The 16,556-nt window shown below is 35.8% G+C and overlaps 1 protein-coding gene across 1 annotated transcript in view; it reads right to left on the bottom strand.

Annotated features, from left to right (window-relative positions):
* ITGA4 (integrin subunit alpha 4) overlaps window positions 1-16,556 on the bottom strand; it is an 86,422-nt gene that overhangs the window by 28,592 nt on the left and 41,274 nt on the right. The window contains exons 12-16 of the mRNA XM_065880269.1: window positions 16,113-16,203; window positions 15,468-15,513; window positions 14,937-15,091; window positions 11,672-11,826; window positions 1,588-1,737 (exon numbers count right to left, since the gene is read on the bottom strand). Coding sequence (XP_065736341.1) covers window positions 1,588-1,737; window positions 11,672-11,826; window positions 14,937-15,091; window positions 15,468-15,513; window positions 16,113-16,203 — 597 coding nt within the window. The remainder of the gene's footprint in view (window positions 1-1,587; window positions 1,738-11,671; window positions 11,827-14,936; window positions 15,092-15,467; window positions 15,514-16,112; window positions 16,204-16,556) is intronic.

The following is a 16,556-nucleotide window of genomic DNA, read 5'->3' as shown; positions in this document are numbered from 1 at the left end:
TTCTTCAGTGATCTCTTGATTATTAAGTAGTATATTGTTTAGCCTCCATGTGTTTGTATTTTTTACAGACTTTTTACTGTAATTGATATCTAGTCTCATAGCATTGTGGTCGGAAAATATACTTGATATGATTTCAATTTTCTTAAATTTACCAAGGCTTGATTTGTGACCCAAGATGTGATCTATCCTGGAGGATGTTCCACGAGCACTTAAAGTATATTCTGTTGTTTTTGGATGGAATGTCCTATAAATATCAATTAAGTCCATCTTGTTTAATGTATCATTTAAAGTTTGTGTTTTCTTATTTATTTTCATTTTGGATGATCTGTCCATTGGTGAAAGGGGGGTGTTAAAGTCCCCTACTATGACTGTGTTACTGTTGATTTCCCCTTTTATGGCTGTTAGCATTTGCCTTCTGTATTGAGGTGCTCCTATGTTGGGTCCATAAATATTTACAATTGTTATATCTTCTTCTTGGATCGATCTCTTGATCATTGTGTAGTGTCCTTCTTTGTCTCTCGTAATAGTCTTTATTTTAAAGTCTATTTTGCCTGATATGGGAATTGCTACTCCAGCTTTCTTTTGGTTTCCATTTGCATGGAATATCTTTTTCCATCCCCTCACTTTTAGTCTGTATGTGTCCCTAGGTCTGAAGTGGGTCTCTTGTAGACAGCATGTATACGGGGCTTTTTTTTGGTATCCATTCAGCCAGTCTCTGTCTTTTGGTTGGAGCATTTAATCCATTTACATTTAAGGTAATTATCGATATGTATGTTCCTATTACCATCTTCTTAATTGTTTTGGGTTTGTTTTTGTAGGTCTTTTCCTTCTGTTGTGTTTCCTGCCTAGAGAAGTTCCTTTAGCATTTGCTGTAAAGCTGGTTTGGTGGCACTGAATTCTCTTAGCTTTTGCTTTTGTGTAACGTTTTAAATTTCTCCATCAAATCTGAATGAGATCCTTGCTGGGTAGAGTAATCTTGGTTGTAGGTTTTTCCCTTTCATCACTTCAGGGATACATTTTAAAAAGCTGTTCACTGTTTAGAATGCAGGATCCATCTCAAAATGCACATACAGTTAAGTTAAAAAGTGAAACTGTTGTGTAACATAGATACACGTTTATAAATGAGTAAAATCTGACTAACAAGACATGAGTGAATCTGTGGGTAGGGTGAGTGAGATGGAGACAAACTGAAAAAGAAGGAGACAGAAAATGAGAAAGATAAGCTGAACACACATGACGATGCTGAATAACTCATGAATGCAACTCACTTCCATTAGGAGTGCTCTCTGGAAATATATTTTCTTCACTGGCAAGGCATCAAGGAGAGAAAATTAACATTTTATGTATATGGGAAACCACTGTTATGACTAAATGCATATTTAAAAGTATTCAGTTCAATATCCTAAAGGGAATATAAAAAATAAAGAAAAATGGAAAACAAGACATACCATAAATCTTTCTTATAAAAACATTATAATTTTAAATAAATTTAGAGAGAGTTCATTTCCTCAGAACTGTGTACTATTTCAAAAAAATTTCTTCAGTTATATGTCACATGATGTTTCAAATAAAAGAAAAAATTCCTACTGTTTTTGCAATGATGTCTTTCTCTTTCTTCTGCTGAAGAATTGGCTGAAGTGGTGGGAATTCCTCTGTACTTCGCTTACTGATGACATGATGCCCCAGGTGGTAAGCGGCTTCAATCTGAATTGGGGTGAGGATGTCCCGTACATCTTTCTAAAGAAATTGAAAGCCATATGAATTAATAACAAAAATAAGCATCTAAATAAAATATATACATAAAGTCCCTCCTTTCCTGCATAAGGTCAAACACAATATATGGAAGTCAAAGAAAATCCTTTCCTTTTAAGCTAAATTGTTAAAAAATTGAACTATTTTCACACATTACAAAAGCAATCACATTTATTAGGAAAAAGACAAAACGTATTAAAAATGAAAAACCATAACTATCCAATAATAGTTATGCAGGTCTACATTTTGGCATATTTTCTTCAATGCTATTTTCTATGCATACAATTTTCTTATTAGTTGTTACAGTTTTTCTACATTTATTGTGCTTTTACACTTTACAAAGAAAGAGTTCTTGGATTTATTTATCAATGATACAGGAATTGTAACCCATTTGGAATCCATTCTGCTCTGTATGACACTCTTTTAAGTTTAATATCTTACTAATTTTTTACACAGCATTTATCATTCTTAATCTTCTTTATATGTAGTCAAAAAGTCTTTGAGTGATTAGGTTTTTAAAATTTATTGTCTTCTGCCCCCCAAGAAGTGACTCGTGAGTTTATTACACTGGTTGTCAATTCATATATTTTAATCTTTATTTCTACATGCAGGCATTATTTTTCTCTCTTTTAAAAACATTTTCCCATGAACTTAAAATTTATTTCATCTTTTCATTTGATTATTCAATAGCCCCTTCATTAAATGGGAATATACAACATTACTATCAAAATTATTTGCTAACATAAACTCGCACAAACACTAAAATAACTGACAAGAAAATAACTTTGAAGTAGTTTGGCATTCAATTAAGAAAACACTTCCCTAAAGAGTAAAGGTGTTCTAGAATCCCAAGTCTGTGAAAAAAAAAAAAATGGAAGTCAAGTAAGATAAAAAACATGGCATCTCTTAGAAAGCGCTTCTCAGAGCAGCCCTGCCTATACAGATATGAGATTTTCAAAATATATTGAACAAAGCAGACTCATTTATTTTTCCCCCTATCTAAGAGGATGGGCAAATAAGATTCCACTATAAAGTAATCCATGAGGATTTATAACAGAATTCAGTTGACAATTTAAACTGCATGAAATAAGACATGTTGATGGCAAATCTATAGAACAAGTAGCTTATGCACAACAAAAATTAAAAGTATATATCATATCAGGATTTGAGAGAGAAGCTCATGATCAGCAGATACAGTCTACCTACACAGGAACTATGCAGTTTTTCTTTTTCTTTTTCTTGGCATTATAATTGTTACCATACTCAGAAGATATTCAAAGAATTGGTCACACACTTTGTCTTTCACACTAACAATTTAAATGTAAAGCTTGGCTTGACTCTACGTTTCATATGCCCGTTTCAATTTACATTTCTTCTGATTAAAAAAAAAAAATAGATTCATCAAAGTCCCACTAAAGAAACTCAAGTGTTTTCATTGGGACTAGACATATTAATTTTAACCATAATTAAGCTTTATATTTATGAGGTTTATATTTACACTTAGTGAGTTCCTTAGTAGATCCATGACACTGTAACTGACAGACCTCCTACTGAATAATGTCAGTGGATTTCTATTTATCTAGACAATTCAGAGTTGGAATATAGCTTAAACATTTCTGCCTAAAAGCAGATTTCCAAAGCTCATAAATTAACAATCCCTACTGAATAGAAAAAAATACCTATCATACAGATTACTGCTATGCTATTTATGCCTATAGTAACTTTTGATAAAAATCAATGAAGTTAATAAAGATGACATTTCACATAAGACTACACCTATCCTATGTCTTTTATGTAATTATAAAAAAGGATGCATTGTTTCTTCTCATCATTTACAACATTATACATAAATTATATAATATATATATATATATAAATTGGTTAAAAGCAAGTGGTCTGAAGGTAGAGTACTGGGGTTCAAACCTCAGGTCCTTCACTTGTTATCTCTATGTAACCTTGGGCAAATTACATAATCTGTCTATGGCACTATTACCTCATCTGAAAATGGTTGGTAATAATGATAATGAAAATGATGATTACGACACCTATACCTTATTGTGAGGATTCAATGACATAATGTATGTAAAACACTTAGTACAATGCCTGGTACGTATTAAGGTCTCAATAGATGTTAAATGTTATAATTATTATGTGTATATTACTGCAAAATGTAGCTATATAAGCCAACCAAGGAATTACAGAAGTTCAATTTCTTATAATAAATTCTGGTGACTATTTGGAAAGAAAAAGAAAAAAGAAAATTAGTCTATTGCCAACCAGTGAACACTAAATAGAAAATGAGCTACGTTTTCTACTAATACAACTATTAGACTGGTATTAATTAAGTGGTACCTGGAAGATGTGTAGCATGACTCAGAGTACTCAAGATCTCTCATGGCTTTTCCATTCTCACACATGGAGATGTTTTTATTAGATTACTTGGTAAGTGATCATCTCAACTCGAAACCTTGACCATATAGGAATGCTGCAAATCAAGGTCCAAATCCCAAGTTATCAACTTGTGAAAATGGAACAGCTTGAAGCCCTGAGTATTACAATAGCAAACTTGATTAAATTATTCCCTAGGTGTAGGAGCTAGACAGCTACTGACGGTCCCTCCACATGTCCACTGTTCTAATTCTTCTCAACAAGCTTGCTTTGACCACATCACATGTTATCTAATTCATACTAATTTTCCACAAGGTCTTCTCTACATCTGGTGTATATTACTTTCATTATCCTAATTTGCTATTAATTACGCCTTTCTCACAATATATAAAATGTACGTGCACTCTTGCAAGAACTGTATTTGACAGATATTCACACTTACTTAACTTTAACAGCTCCACCTAAGGACAAAAGCTATAATATCAAAAATTCTTAAAGTGACTAATTAATATACAGGAGGAAAAAGTAGATTTGCTTAAAATTTTTAATTTGGATGGCATGTGCTATCTATATTAAAAATAATGAAGATTCCATGCCACATTTTTATGGACAATTACATAAAACAGGGCACCCACAAGCATGCAAATTAGCACATGTCTGAAATTACACAAAGTCTGCCTTCTTGTCTGACTTTCACAGAAATTTTTATTATGGCCAGCTTGAGAACTGAGCTGTAGGCCCACGTCATCCTATTGTGTTTATGCAGTGAGGGAATTTATTTAAAGGGTGGAGCCAGAAATATTTATAAAATATTACTTAATGAACAATGATGTTGAGGTATAAACAAACATGTGAAAATATCTATTCATGGGTCTACTCTGTAGAAGACAGGATCTCGGGATACAAAACTGAAAGCCGGTGCCTACATTACACTTTAAAACCCAAAAATCCACACATGTGGTGGAGAGATGAGCATTCTGATACATGCAGACACAAGTACAGAAGAGGGAGGGCCACCTAACCTACACTCGAAAGGGCATGGGAAAATTCTTACATAGAAGAATTTTAAGAAGGAATGTGATCAGATTTGTGTGGAGAAGGTTAAGACTGAGGCATAGATTGGAATCTGAGCTAGCAAGGCCCCGTGTTATTATAACCATTTTATCTAGTAAGTATGTTTCAGAGGGTGAACTGTCAAACATCTGGGACTACAACTTCCTGAGAAAAGATAACACTCCCAAGACAGGTGCCCTCACCATCACACGAATAGAACATTACAGATTTTCCCTCACAGAATTCTTTAAAAAGCTCTGAGAACACATCATCTATAAATTTATTAAATATTGATTGATTGGGGGCCTTATGTAATGAGTTGTGCTAGCTCTAAGAAGAAAACAAACATGGAAAAGATATCCTGTCTTCAAAGACCTTGTAATTAACCACGAATTAATATATGATGGAATAATCAATCATCTACTAGGTTACCATAATATCAGTATAGTTATATAGTTGGTCTGTATTTAGATTTTCAGCAGAAATGCATGCATATATGGATTGGTCCACAGTGGTTAAAATATAACTACTTTGGAGCAAATGGTACTTCATTAAACTATGTGTTTGTATAGCTTAAAAATATAAGCAAATAAAATACAAATACATATATTTAGTAATCAAATATGTGTTCATTTTTTGAAGTTATTACTGAAAATGATGGGTTTTATAAGTTACCTAAGACTTAGATAACAAAATAAAATTCCTTTATTTCAGAAGTCCAAAATCCAGAATTTAGAGAAACCAAAGGAAAGAAAGAATAAACTAATCTACTAAATACATAGGCAGGTTGATTTCATGATTATTATACAACATACTAAAGCCACTGAACTCACTGGATCTCAGATACCAGTAGAGACAGGCATTCCTGGTCCAATGACTAAGCTAAATATTTCTAGATTTTATGGAATGCTGTAGACAGGAAGGGAATGTTTGTTTTCTTCTCAAACATCAGAGAGTATTTTGATGCAGAGATTCCATCAAGATCAATCAAGAAATATCTCTAAAAACCTGAAGGTAAGTCTCACTACCATGGCTGCTCCAACATTTCTAAATATTGTTGCCAATTGTTGAATGGGTTTCTCTAAATCAAAACAGCCTCAAAATTATCCTTTGTCCTAAAATCTTGTCCTAAGAAACCTCTAAGACCTAATCAAGTTGTACCTTTGAAGATAACAAAGATTCATTTTCATATGCTTACATGGATGGGGAAACATTTTCATAAAGGGAAAAGCGAGGTCCAAGAGAACAGAATTTCAATAGATAAAACACTATAAGGCCTAAAAAATTAACCATTTGCCTTCTACCACAGAAACCTTTTATTAACTCCCAATTCTAAATTCTAGATTCTCCTTTCATAACATCTAATAATTGTAAGGCTCTAACAGTAAAAATTAAAGCTTGGCACAGTTATAAACCACCAAAAAATGGAGTTCTATGAGGAAAAAAATAATTTCTGCCTTATTTTCTGAGGAATACATTTTGACCGTCCACATAAAACAGTCTTATGTAATACCTGTTTTAATTATGAGTAGATGAAGTAGACGTGAGAAACCTGATGTGCTTACCAACCAAATAAATGACCACATAGTCTCAGAAAAATAACATACCAGCAAATGCGTATGCTAGTGATGTGATACTTATTAGATTGCTAACAATGTCTCCTACAGTCCAAGAAGATCCAATACGTGAAACTAGAGAATGTGTGATTAAAAGAGAAGGACTTAATAAAAGCCAAGTTTTATGAGAAGATGTGGATTTTCTAAAATAGCCAAGTTCTCTACTATCAAAGACTGTGATGGGTTTTTTAAAATACAAGTAGGTTTAAAGACTTTCATTTATGTGAGATCATCAAGGCGTTGTGAGCAAGAATAAAAATAAAATTCAATTCTTTTTCTCACCTTCAGGTCCCCAATGACTCTAATGTGTTGTCATACTGATGAAATCTTTCTGGCTCATTCTCTTTAATACTCAAGTCCAACAATGTGCTGCTCCCACTGGGACCTCCAATTCAACTTTGTTCCCCGGTCCCTCACACACCCTCTTGCTGTCCTCTCTCCTCTCCTTACCCTGCTTAATCTTCATGGCCAAAAATATAACCACTCCCTTGCATACTCCTCGGCTCTCTCGCGCGTTCCTTCTTTGCTTCACTCTACTGGCAGACCGCAACCATGGTTGATTGTAACTCTTCATCTACCCCCACCTGTAAGGTTGAACATGACTGGAAAAAACCACAACCATACTGACTCGTCTCACTTTCTGATGCAACTTAGAGCCTAACTCCATCTCAGGACCATACTGTACTTTCTCACTCTCCCACTCTCCTGGAAGACTACTTCACGTCTTCTTCTCGAACTCTAAACACCACTTCTCCCATTCCGATGGAAGCAAATGCCTTTGCTTTTTACTTCGCTGATAATATTAAAGCAATCAGAAGAGAACTTCCAGTCCTCTCAACCACATCTGCCCAGCATCTGCAAGGAAATAAACAAATGAACTATGCATGTGCTATCTAGAATCAATCCTTTCATCTGTACAATTAATCCCACCCTTTTTGCCCGCTTTGCACTGACGATTCTTTCCTCTTATCTATCTCATTTACTCTATTGGAACACACCCATCAGCATAAAAGCATGCTATTCCTCCCATCTTAAAAGAAACAAAAAGTCTCTCCACTTCTCTTGTCAGCTACTGACCCCCCACCCCTTTTCTTTAGCTCCCCTTGGAGCAAAAATCTGTGAAAGAATAAGCTACACTCTGTCTCCAATTCCTCTCCTCCTTTTCCTCTGAACTGCTGTTGTCATGATCACCAATAGCTTCTACATTGCTAAACCCAATGGTGAGTTCTTAGCCCTCATCTTCTTCAACTAAGAGGAAAGCACTGAAAACACTGTCGTGCCTTTCTCCTTGCCCTGCTTTATTCACTTCACTTCTGGGATGCCACGAGCTCCTGTTTTTCTTCCTTACTGATTAGTCCTTCTCATCTCCTTTGTAAGCCTTCTCTTCTCTCTAACCACTTCATGTTGTAGGGTCCGGAGTGCAGACCTTAGCTCTTTTCTCCTCCTGTGATGATCTCAGCCACCTCATATGACTTTCAAACCCATTCATATGCCAAAGGTGCATTGTTAGATTTCCAGTTCCATGCCCCTCTCCAATTCCAGATGAGTATATACAATACAAATGATTAACTGCTGTTTACACTTAAAAGTAAAATAGGTCTCTCCAGCTCCGCAGGTCCACAACTGAACTCCAACATTTTACACCCAAAAGTTGTTTCCCTTGCCCTACTGATGAAAACTGTATTCTTCTAGTTGTTTGGGCTAATGACTTTGGAGTCGTCTTGGAGCCTTTCTTTCTCAAATGCTAGACATCCAATCTGTCAGTAAATTTTGCAGAATCTGTCTTCTACTACTTCTCAGCAGATCCACTGCTACCACCTTCATTGGAGCCATCATCTCTCACCTGGCTTATTGCAGTGTCCTCTTCTTCCTGCGTTAACCTGTGGCCGCCTACTGTGTAGTCTCAACATAGCAGTTAGAGTATTCCTTTTTATTACTCAGTCAGATCATGTCAGTTATCTGCCCCAAACTCTACAATAGATCCCCATGTCACTTGGAGAAAAAGGCACAGGGTCTTATGCGATTTGACTCTTTTTCTACTGCTCTCCCCCTTGCTCACTCTTCCAGCCATCCTTGCCTTCTCATGGTTTCCTAAAACAACCAGGCTCATTCTTTTCTTGATACTTTTTTACCTAGCTCTTCTTTCAGTAACGTTCTCCTCCTGGATCAGGGGTTCTCAAAGTACAGCTCTCAAACTGGCAGCATCAGCATCACCTGGGGACTTTGTAGAAAAGCAAATTCTCAGGCCTTGTTGAAGACATACTGAATCAAGAACTCTAGGTGGGGCCCAGCAATCTGTGTTTCAACAAGCCCCCCAGGTAATGCTGTTGCATGATAAAGTTGCGGACCACTGCCCCAGACATCTACATGGTAACTCCTTAGCTTCCTTCAAGTCTTTGTTCAGATGTCACCTTCTGAATGAGGCCCACTCTGCCCACCCTATTTAAAATTGCATTCTTCACTCCTTCCCCAGCACCCTATAATTTCCTGTGCTCTGCTCTCCTTTCCTTTTTCCATTACCCATATAATCCTCTAAAACAGAGGTTCCCAATCCCCGGGCCATGGACCGGTACCGGTCTGTGGCCTGTTAGGAACCCGGCTGCACAGCAGGAGGTGAGTGAGGGGCAAGCGAGCGAAGCTTCATCTGCCGCTCCCCATTGCTCCCCATCGCTCACGCTACCTCCTGAACCATCCCCCCCGCCCCAGTGGAAAAACTGTCTTCCATGAAACCAGTCCCTGGTGCCTAAAAGGTTGGGGTCTGCTGCTCTAAAATACTATAAAATTTACATTTTGTTACTATTGTGTTACTATTTGTTACTATTGTGTATTGTTACATTTTGTGCCGTTGTTTATCTCACCACACTAGACTATAAACTCTATGAGGGTGCTAATCTTTTTGTTTCAGTCACTGACCCGTATAAGTGTCTCAAACAGAACCTGACACTACATAGGTACTCAATATCTATTAACTGGAAGAAGTGGAACTTAATTGGTACAGCCAACAGGAGCTATGCAAAGAAAGCATGCCCAACTAGCAGGCAGGGAGTCCTCTGAGAGGTGGGGGCTGTGGCCCTGAGCACATAATTAACAAGTGTCACCTTATTTCACTGTAAGGGGCGCTGAGGTAGAATGCACATGTATATTAACACTCCTGACACCGGACGCGCTTTACAGAGCAAAGGAACAATCCGGTTAATGTTTCCGAAAGCCTCGGGTACCATGCTGGTGGGGGTGGGAAATGCACTCATTATATTTTCATCTCCTCCTAAATAACAGCTAGGGGTCCTTGACAAAACTCAAGATCAGGGCAGCTGTTTCTGTGGTTCTTACACCTGCCTTCGGATTTCTTGCAAGGGAGAGTGTTGGAGTAGCCTTTTGCCTTTCTATGTATGAGTTTTAAAACGTCCCAAACAAAAGCAAGGTAAGTTAGGAAGGAAAAAAAAATATTGGAAGAAACAATCACTTTTTCAAAGACAGTCCCTCTATGTACCAATCCCAGAGCTAAGTGCTTTTTTTTGACATTGACAGTATGGCCCAAAGTCACGGCTGTAACCTGCTTTTGTTGTGTTACCATGGTAGTGACAAGTATATATGCAACTAACACAGAAACCTCTGCTAAATTGTCGTTTCTGGTACAAATCTATTCTGAAGAAAGTGCACAATTTTGATGAACCCTTAGTCATAGGAACAATGTCAAGAAACGGGACTAAATAAATCAGATCAATTTGCTGCCATTTATACAGATTCAACACAATATGTCTGTCAATGCCTGATGTTGGTCCTTTTATTGCCCTTTAAAATGGTCTCAATGTTAGGCTCTAAAATTGATTAACCTGAGTAAAATCAACTATGCAGAATTAAAAAGAAAAAACCCTCTTTAATCCCCACCACATCAATGATGGTTGCACTAATATCATTCTATACTCTTGGCTCTCAACCATCTAATAGCTTTACTCTAGTACGACAGTAAAAACTGTTAAGGGAAATGAGGAAATAGCATAGGGATTATTGCTGTTAGCATTTAATAGTCCTGATGCTTGTTTGCATTTGCTTGGAATAAGTATCTAAGGAAAAATTAAGTTCTACACTGAGGCTACTATTTGAAATCCCAGAAAAGGCTCCTGGGAATAGTTTGGCTTTTTTGTGACAGTAGTTTTTCTGATGAAGTACACCATTCCCTAATGAAAAAGACCTGGCACTGCTTCATACGATAAAATGTGATCAATGCAAGGAACGTGATGATCAGTTTGGGAATGAGTGTTTTAATAAAAGAAACATGAAACTGGCTGTGCTTTGGCAGGCTATACCCCCAAACCATCATGAGAAGCATCATCCTGGCCCACAGATGATCCCCATCACGCTACAACTGTGCAAGTTCCCACTGACATCACCGACAATGCTGGCATAGAGACAAAGGCACGATCCAAAAGCAGTCACGTTGGATTCTGCTTCTTAAAGTCACATGAAACATAAACCAACTTCCCTGCCTCCCCCCACCCTCCATTATCTACCAGGAATAGATCTGGGGCTCAGCAGAGCTATTCGACATTTACATTTTTAGGCAAGTGCATAAACAGAGAGGGACAATAGCAATTGTGAAGAGGAAAAGGCAAATCTTTAAAAAACAGTGACGCGGTAAAATGTGATAAATGTGAAATAAGGAAGAAGCAAAACGTAGAGTTTGAATGATCTAGGTCTGTCACAGGATCCTCTAACATTTTGACGCTGGAACAATAGATCAGCTAGTTCAAGTAATACTTGCTTTTCACTGTGTTTTATAAAAGATACCAATGCAAGAAGATTTAAACATATTGATAATATTGAAGTTTACGTATCTGTTAATAAAAACAAGTTTACATTACCCGCATAAATGCTTGATGTGTTTTACAGTTAGCCACTCTGCTTGATACTTTTATGCTTCCTGTAATCACATCAGAAGTTCCATTGGAAGAAAAGTAAAATCTCGATGGAGACTCTGCCTTTCGGTTCACATCCAGGCTCATGTTATAAAACAAAACTGCAAACGTGTAGAGAGAATTGCAATTAGTATAATTATCTAAAGGCATTTGTTTTGTTATTTTTAAAGTGATAATAGTCAAAGTTATATAGAATACTGGATATATATTAAATTCTCTTCATTAAATAACTTCCTAAAAACTAACCTGAAATATGAAAGAGGGAACAACTTAAAATACACATTTCAAAAATTATTTTTATAAATTAAAAAAAAAGAGTTATAAACTTTTCTCTAGGTTTCTACTTTTAAAATTAACATCTTTAGTTATTTGCTTAATCCTCCTACATATAAACATTTCACAGCTACACTACCAAAGTTGTTACTAATAATAAAAGTCTCGAGTAAGGTTTCAGATTTCTTCGAGTCCTTTTGTCCGTAGAACGTCTGACTGAGGAAGTACAGGCACCCAAATGTCACTTGGAATAATTTTATCTTGTGTGGTTACAGAACTAATTTCATATATGGTTGGGTTCATTTATTTCCATTTGTTTCCAATTTGAGGGGTTGCTATTTTTCTTTTGATTTTTTTTTTAACGTGAAGTGAACACATGGTTTAAAAGTCAAACCTACATAAACAGCTGACTCACAGACATCTCCTTTCCAGCCCTAGACCCTGATTATTTCCCTTCCTTGTTTTTATTGGTTTCTGGTTGGATCTTCCAGTGTTGATTTATGCAAAAATAAACAAATATTCTCTCAATAAATATTCTGGCAGTCTGGTAAGAACTTATTTCAAATCTGACATGGTAAATGATGTGCTAAAGAAGATCTTCAATAACCAAAAAATTAAGGAAAATTTACAACAACCAAAAAAAATTCCAAGACCGATCTTACCAAGAAAGAGCAAGCTATTTCTTGAATATAAAAGGGTTCTTTGTCGGACTGGTGGTTGTCAGAGGTGAGGGGTGGGGGATGGGTGACGGGATCAAAAGGTACAAAGTTCTAGCTACAAAAAAAGTCATGGGGATGTAACGTACAGCATGGTGACAACAGTTAATCATACCGTATTGCGCACTTGAAAGGTGCTAAGAGAGTAGATCTTAAAATTTCTTATCACAAGAAAAAAACATTTACAACTATGTATGACGATGGATGTTAACTAGACTTATTTTGGTGATTATTTTACAATATACACAAATATTGAATCATCTCATGTTTTATACCTGAAACTAATATAATGTTGTTCGTCAGTTATACCTCAATTTAAAAAATTGAAAAATAAAAGGCTTCTTTGCAAAACAAGCTATATCTAGTAGTCCACTGAGAGATCATTCATTATATAGGAGAAATAATTCATAAGTGATATTTAAAATAATTTATATTATTCCTCAAGTGTTCATTTACATTTTAGGAGTATCTTACTCTTCTGGAAGGATATTATCTACTTCAAGGAAACATAAGTATAAAACCTACATCACTCCTACAAACTTCAAATAAATCTTTCAACCTTCCTTTTATTTAGAAAATGAAGTCCAAATCAATTGGCTTCAAAATTACTATGACTGAGGTTCAATGCCTCAGAGATAGAGTTGCAAGTGAAATAGCCATCTACAAATTCATCCCTCTGAGCTCAGACAAGAGCACATGAAACAAGGGAAATAAAAATCCATTCACAGTAAGTGGCAAAATGTCCTGGTTTTATTAAATATGCTTACTACGTGAATTATTTCTCCCAAGCAGTCATTTTATGACAGCTATAAAGCATGTTTTGTAACAATGCTGATTATTTATGATTTTCATATATTTGTTTTCAATCATTTAAAGAAATATTTGGTCACAATGGAATCGGTAGTACGACAAATACTGATTTTCCATAAAGGGAAATAGTTCTCTCTATTTAACATGTGTCTCTCAGATAATCATCAGCTTGTCTGTGTCACTGTGTTACTAGGGTCATGCTCTCCAACTGCTACTTCTTCCATCAATAACCGGATGAAGGTCTTGCCCACTGGCCTATCACTGCACCTTTAATGAGGACTTCTGCAGAGTACCATTAAAAATGAATCTTATCTATGATATCTGTAAGAAAAGAATCTAAAAAAGAATGAATATATGTATAACTGAATCATTTTGCTGTACACCTGAAACTAATACAACACTGTAAATCAACTATACTCCAATAAAATTAAAATTGTAAAAAAATGAATCTGATCTAAAATAAAAATACCAGGCTCATTCTCTACTTCTTATTACAGGCTAATTCAGACTGAGGCCTCTGCTACATATCTATAGCTTGGTTCAATAAGTATCTGCTACCCTTCATGATGTTTAGATGACACCCAGCAGGGTCATGGGAACAAACAACTCTTGATAGGCCTTGCGGGGCTCAGGAAGTATATGAATTATTAATGTCCAAATGGTAAACTCCGTTATGCTTCTCTTCTACCATGGGCTAGTTTCATTAGTAGTTATTCTAATATTAGCTTAAATATAACATAATTAGGAACATTAACCTGCTAGAAAAAAGTGTAATGATTATGAAGTCACATATATGTTATTTGAGATTAACCACAATGTCGGAGGAGCCATATCAAAGATACTTTCTCCAGAGCAGATCACTGAGAGTTGCCTATGTACAGGCAAATGGGCATGGCTCTTAGGAGCCGATAGTCATAGTAAATCCTTAAGAGATGTGTGTTATTTACAGAAATTAGAATCAGGGTCTAGACCCCAGATAAGCTTCTTCAATTACTCAAAGAGGACAGAATAAGAAAAAAAGAATCTTCCCCCTCTCAGGCCTCCAACTTAAGCCAGCTCAAGACTTCAGTGAGCCTCGTAAAACAGGAGGAGCTGTGGTGATGTTCTTTTTATTCCAAAGAGATCTTACAGATCAAGCTCAATTAGTTTACCTTAAATAACATAGCAAGTGATACTCTTGCTCTACTTCCTGCCATAATCTCTAAACAACTAGAGCCTTAATGTGTCCAACTCATTGGTTAGAACAAAGCGAGAATCCGGAAGATGAAGAGGAAAGGTTATCAGGTGGCTGCTCTCTCCTGCCCTAAAATCCCCTCCATGGTGAAATAGAGAGAGAGCTCGAAAGACGACCAAGAGATTTATGAGGGAAGTGCACATTCTATCAGGCATTAATTTGTTAAGGGCACCCTTACCGATATAACCTGGAACCTCTTTGCCCTTATATGAGAAACAGAGTGTTAGATCCATGCACACAGAAGGCAATTCATTTTCAATACAGTTAAAATTTGTTCTATTTACTGACTCAGGATGGTTTAAAGAAGCTTCGACAATCACTACAGGTCTCGTCCTAAGAAGGAAATAAAATTAGCAATATTAATTGCAGAATTATTTTTCCTCAAGATGACAGTTAACATTTGTTTTGTCAGTTTCCACTGATCAAGTAATTTCATGAAACTGTTTAATAATATGTGTATACATATACCCAATTACATTTCCATGTATGAATCAAAAGAAATTTTCATTTAAACTTCTAAAAATATTGACTTTGATGATTTATGTGTATGTCTAGGTAAGGTGGGAAAAATATCCTAAAGTTCAATAATTAAATTTCAGAGTATCAAAAGGAGTGTTATGAGGTCACCACCCTGCTGATTTTAAAAACTGCCTCCCATCATTTAAATTAAGCCCAACTGTCATTAAGCAGTGAAATGTATCAACCTTACCTTAGCAGCACAGCAGAATCAGACCGAAAAGCACCAACTGCTACATCTGGAGGATAAAAAACAACACAGATTAATGATCATCATTAGTCAAAGAGAATTACTTTCAGCCATAAATACTTAACTACATATCACCTTTCGACTATATCAAAACACTATTTACAGAAAATTAATTAGAAGAGGTATGCTTACATCTTAAGATTCATTTCACATATGTCTGAATCTGCTCATTTACAATGACATTCATTCATAGATATAAACATTAGGATATAAACATATGATATAAAGACAGCCTTGCTGAAACAAGATTCAATTTTTGGACTATAAACATTCACCCAGAAATCTCTTTTTAAATTACCAAAGAAACCCCTCTTTCTTTTCATCATTGTGTGTTTGACTTATTTTCATGAATGCTTTTAATTTTTTTTGGAACAAGGAATAAAGTGTTAAGTAACTAACAGTTTAAAGCTCAGGAATTACTTGATTATTTCTGACCCATCCTTGAATTCAAAAGAGCTTTAAAAATGAAGGAAAAAACTCATTAGTAAATTAGAACTTTTCTCTACCAGTTTTATGTACTTCACAATAAAGCAGCATACACAACAGAGTTCATTTCAATTTATAAAATATGGTAAATTTTATACTCACCTACATATCCATTATTATCTGCATCAATTTGTCCAGATATAGACTGTCCAAACATACTTAATGATTTGCTGATTTGACGCCCTTCAATTCTCTGAAAAATAATAAAGTTGAGTGGGAAACAGGATTTGAACACGTAATATCCCAGAGAAACAATGATTTAGTTAAATAATGAGTCCTGGTACATGCCCTGGCACATTATTAATAAATGCATTGTAGTTAAGTCAAATACATGTGTCTAAGAGAAAGAGTAGTTTCCAGCTTGAAGTGGGAAGTTGACATCTATTTTGTGACAAGAAAAAAATCACTTTCTTTACATTGTGAGCAAAGGGAAAATTATGTAGTAAAGATCTCCTAGAACAGTCCTGACACTCTCTCCCCAGTCTTTTTTCAGGCTCTGTGTTTATTTCCCTGAGCAACATGAGTAACCAAACAAATAATAAGAAA

Source organism: Phocoena phocoena, chromosome 7 (genome assembly GCF_963924675.1).
Source record: "Phocoena phocoena chromosome 7, mPhoPho1.1, whole genome shotgun sequence".
NCBI classification, from domain to species: Eukaryota; Metazoa; Chordata; class Mammalia; order Artiodactyla; family Phocoenidae; genus Phocoena; species Phocoena phocoena.
This window is presented reverse-complemented; position numbering and strand designations above follow the sequence as displayed.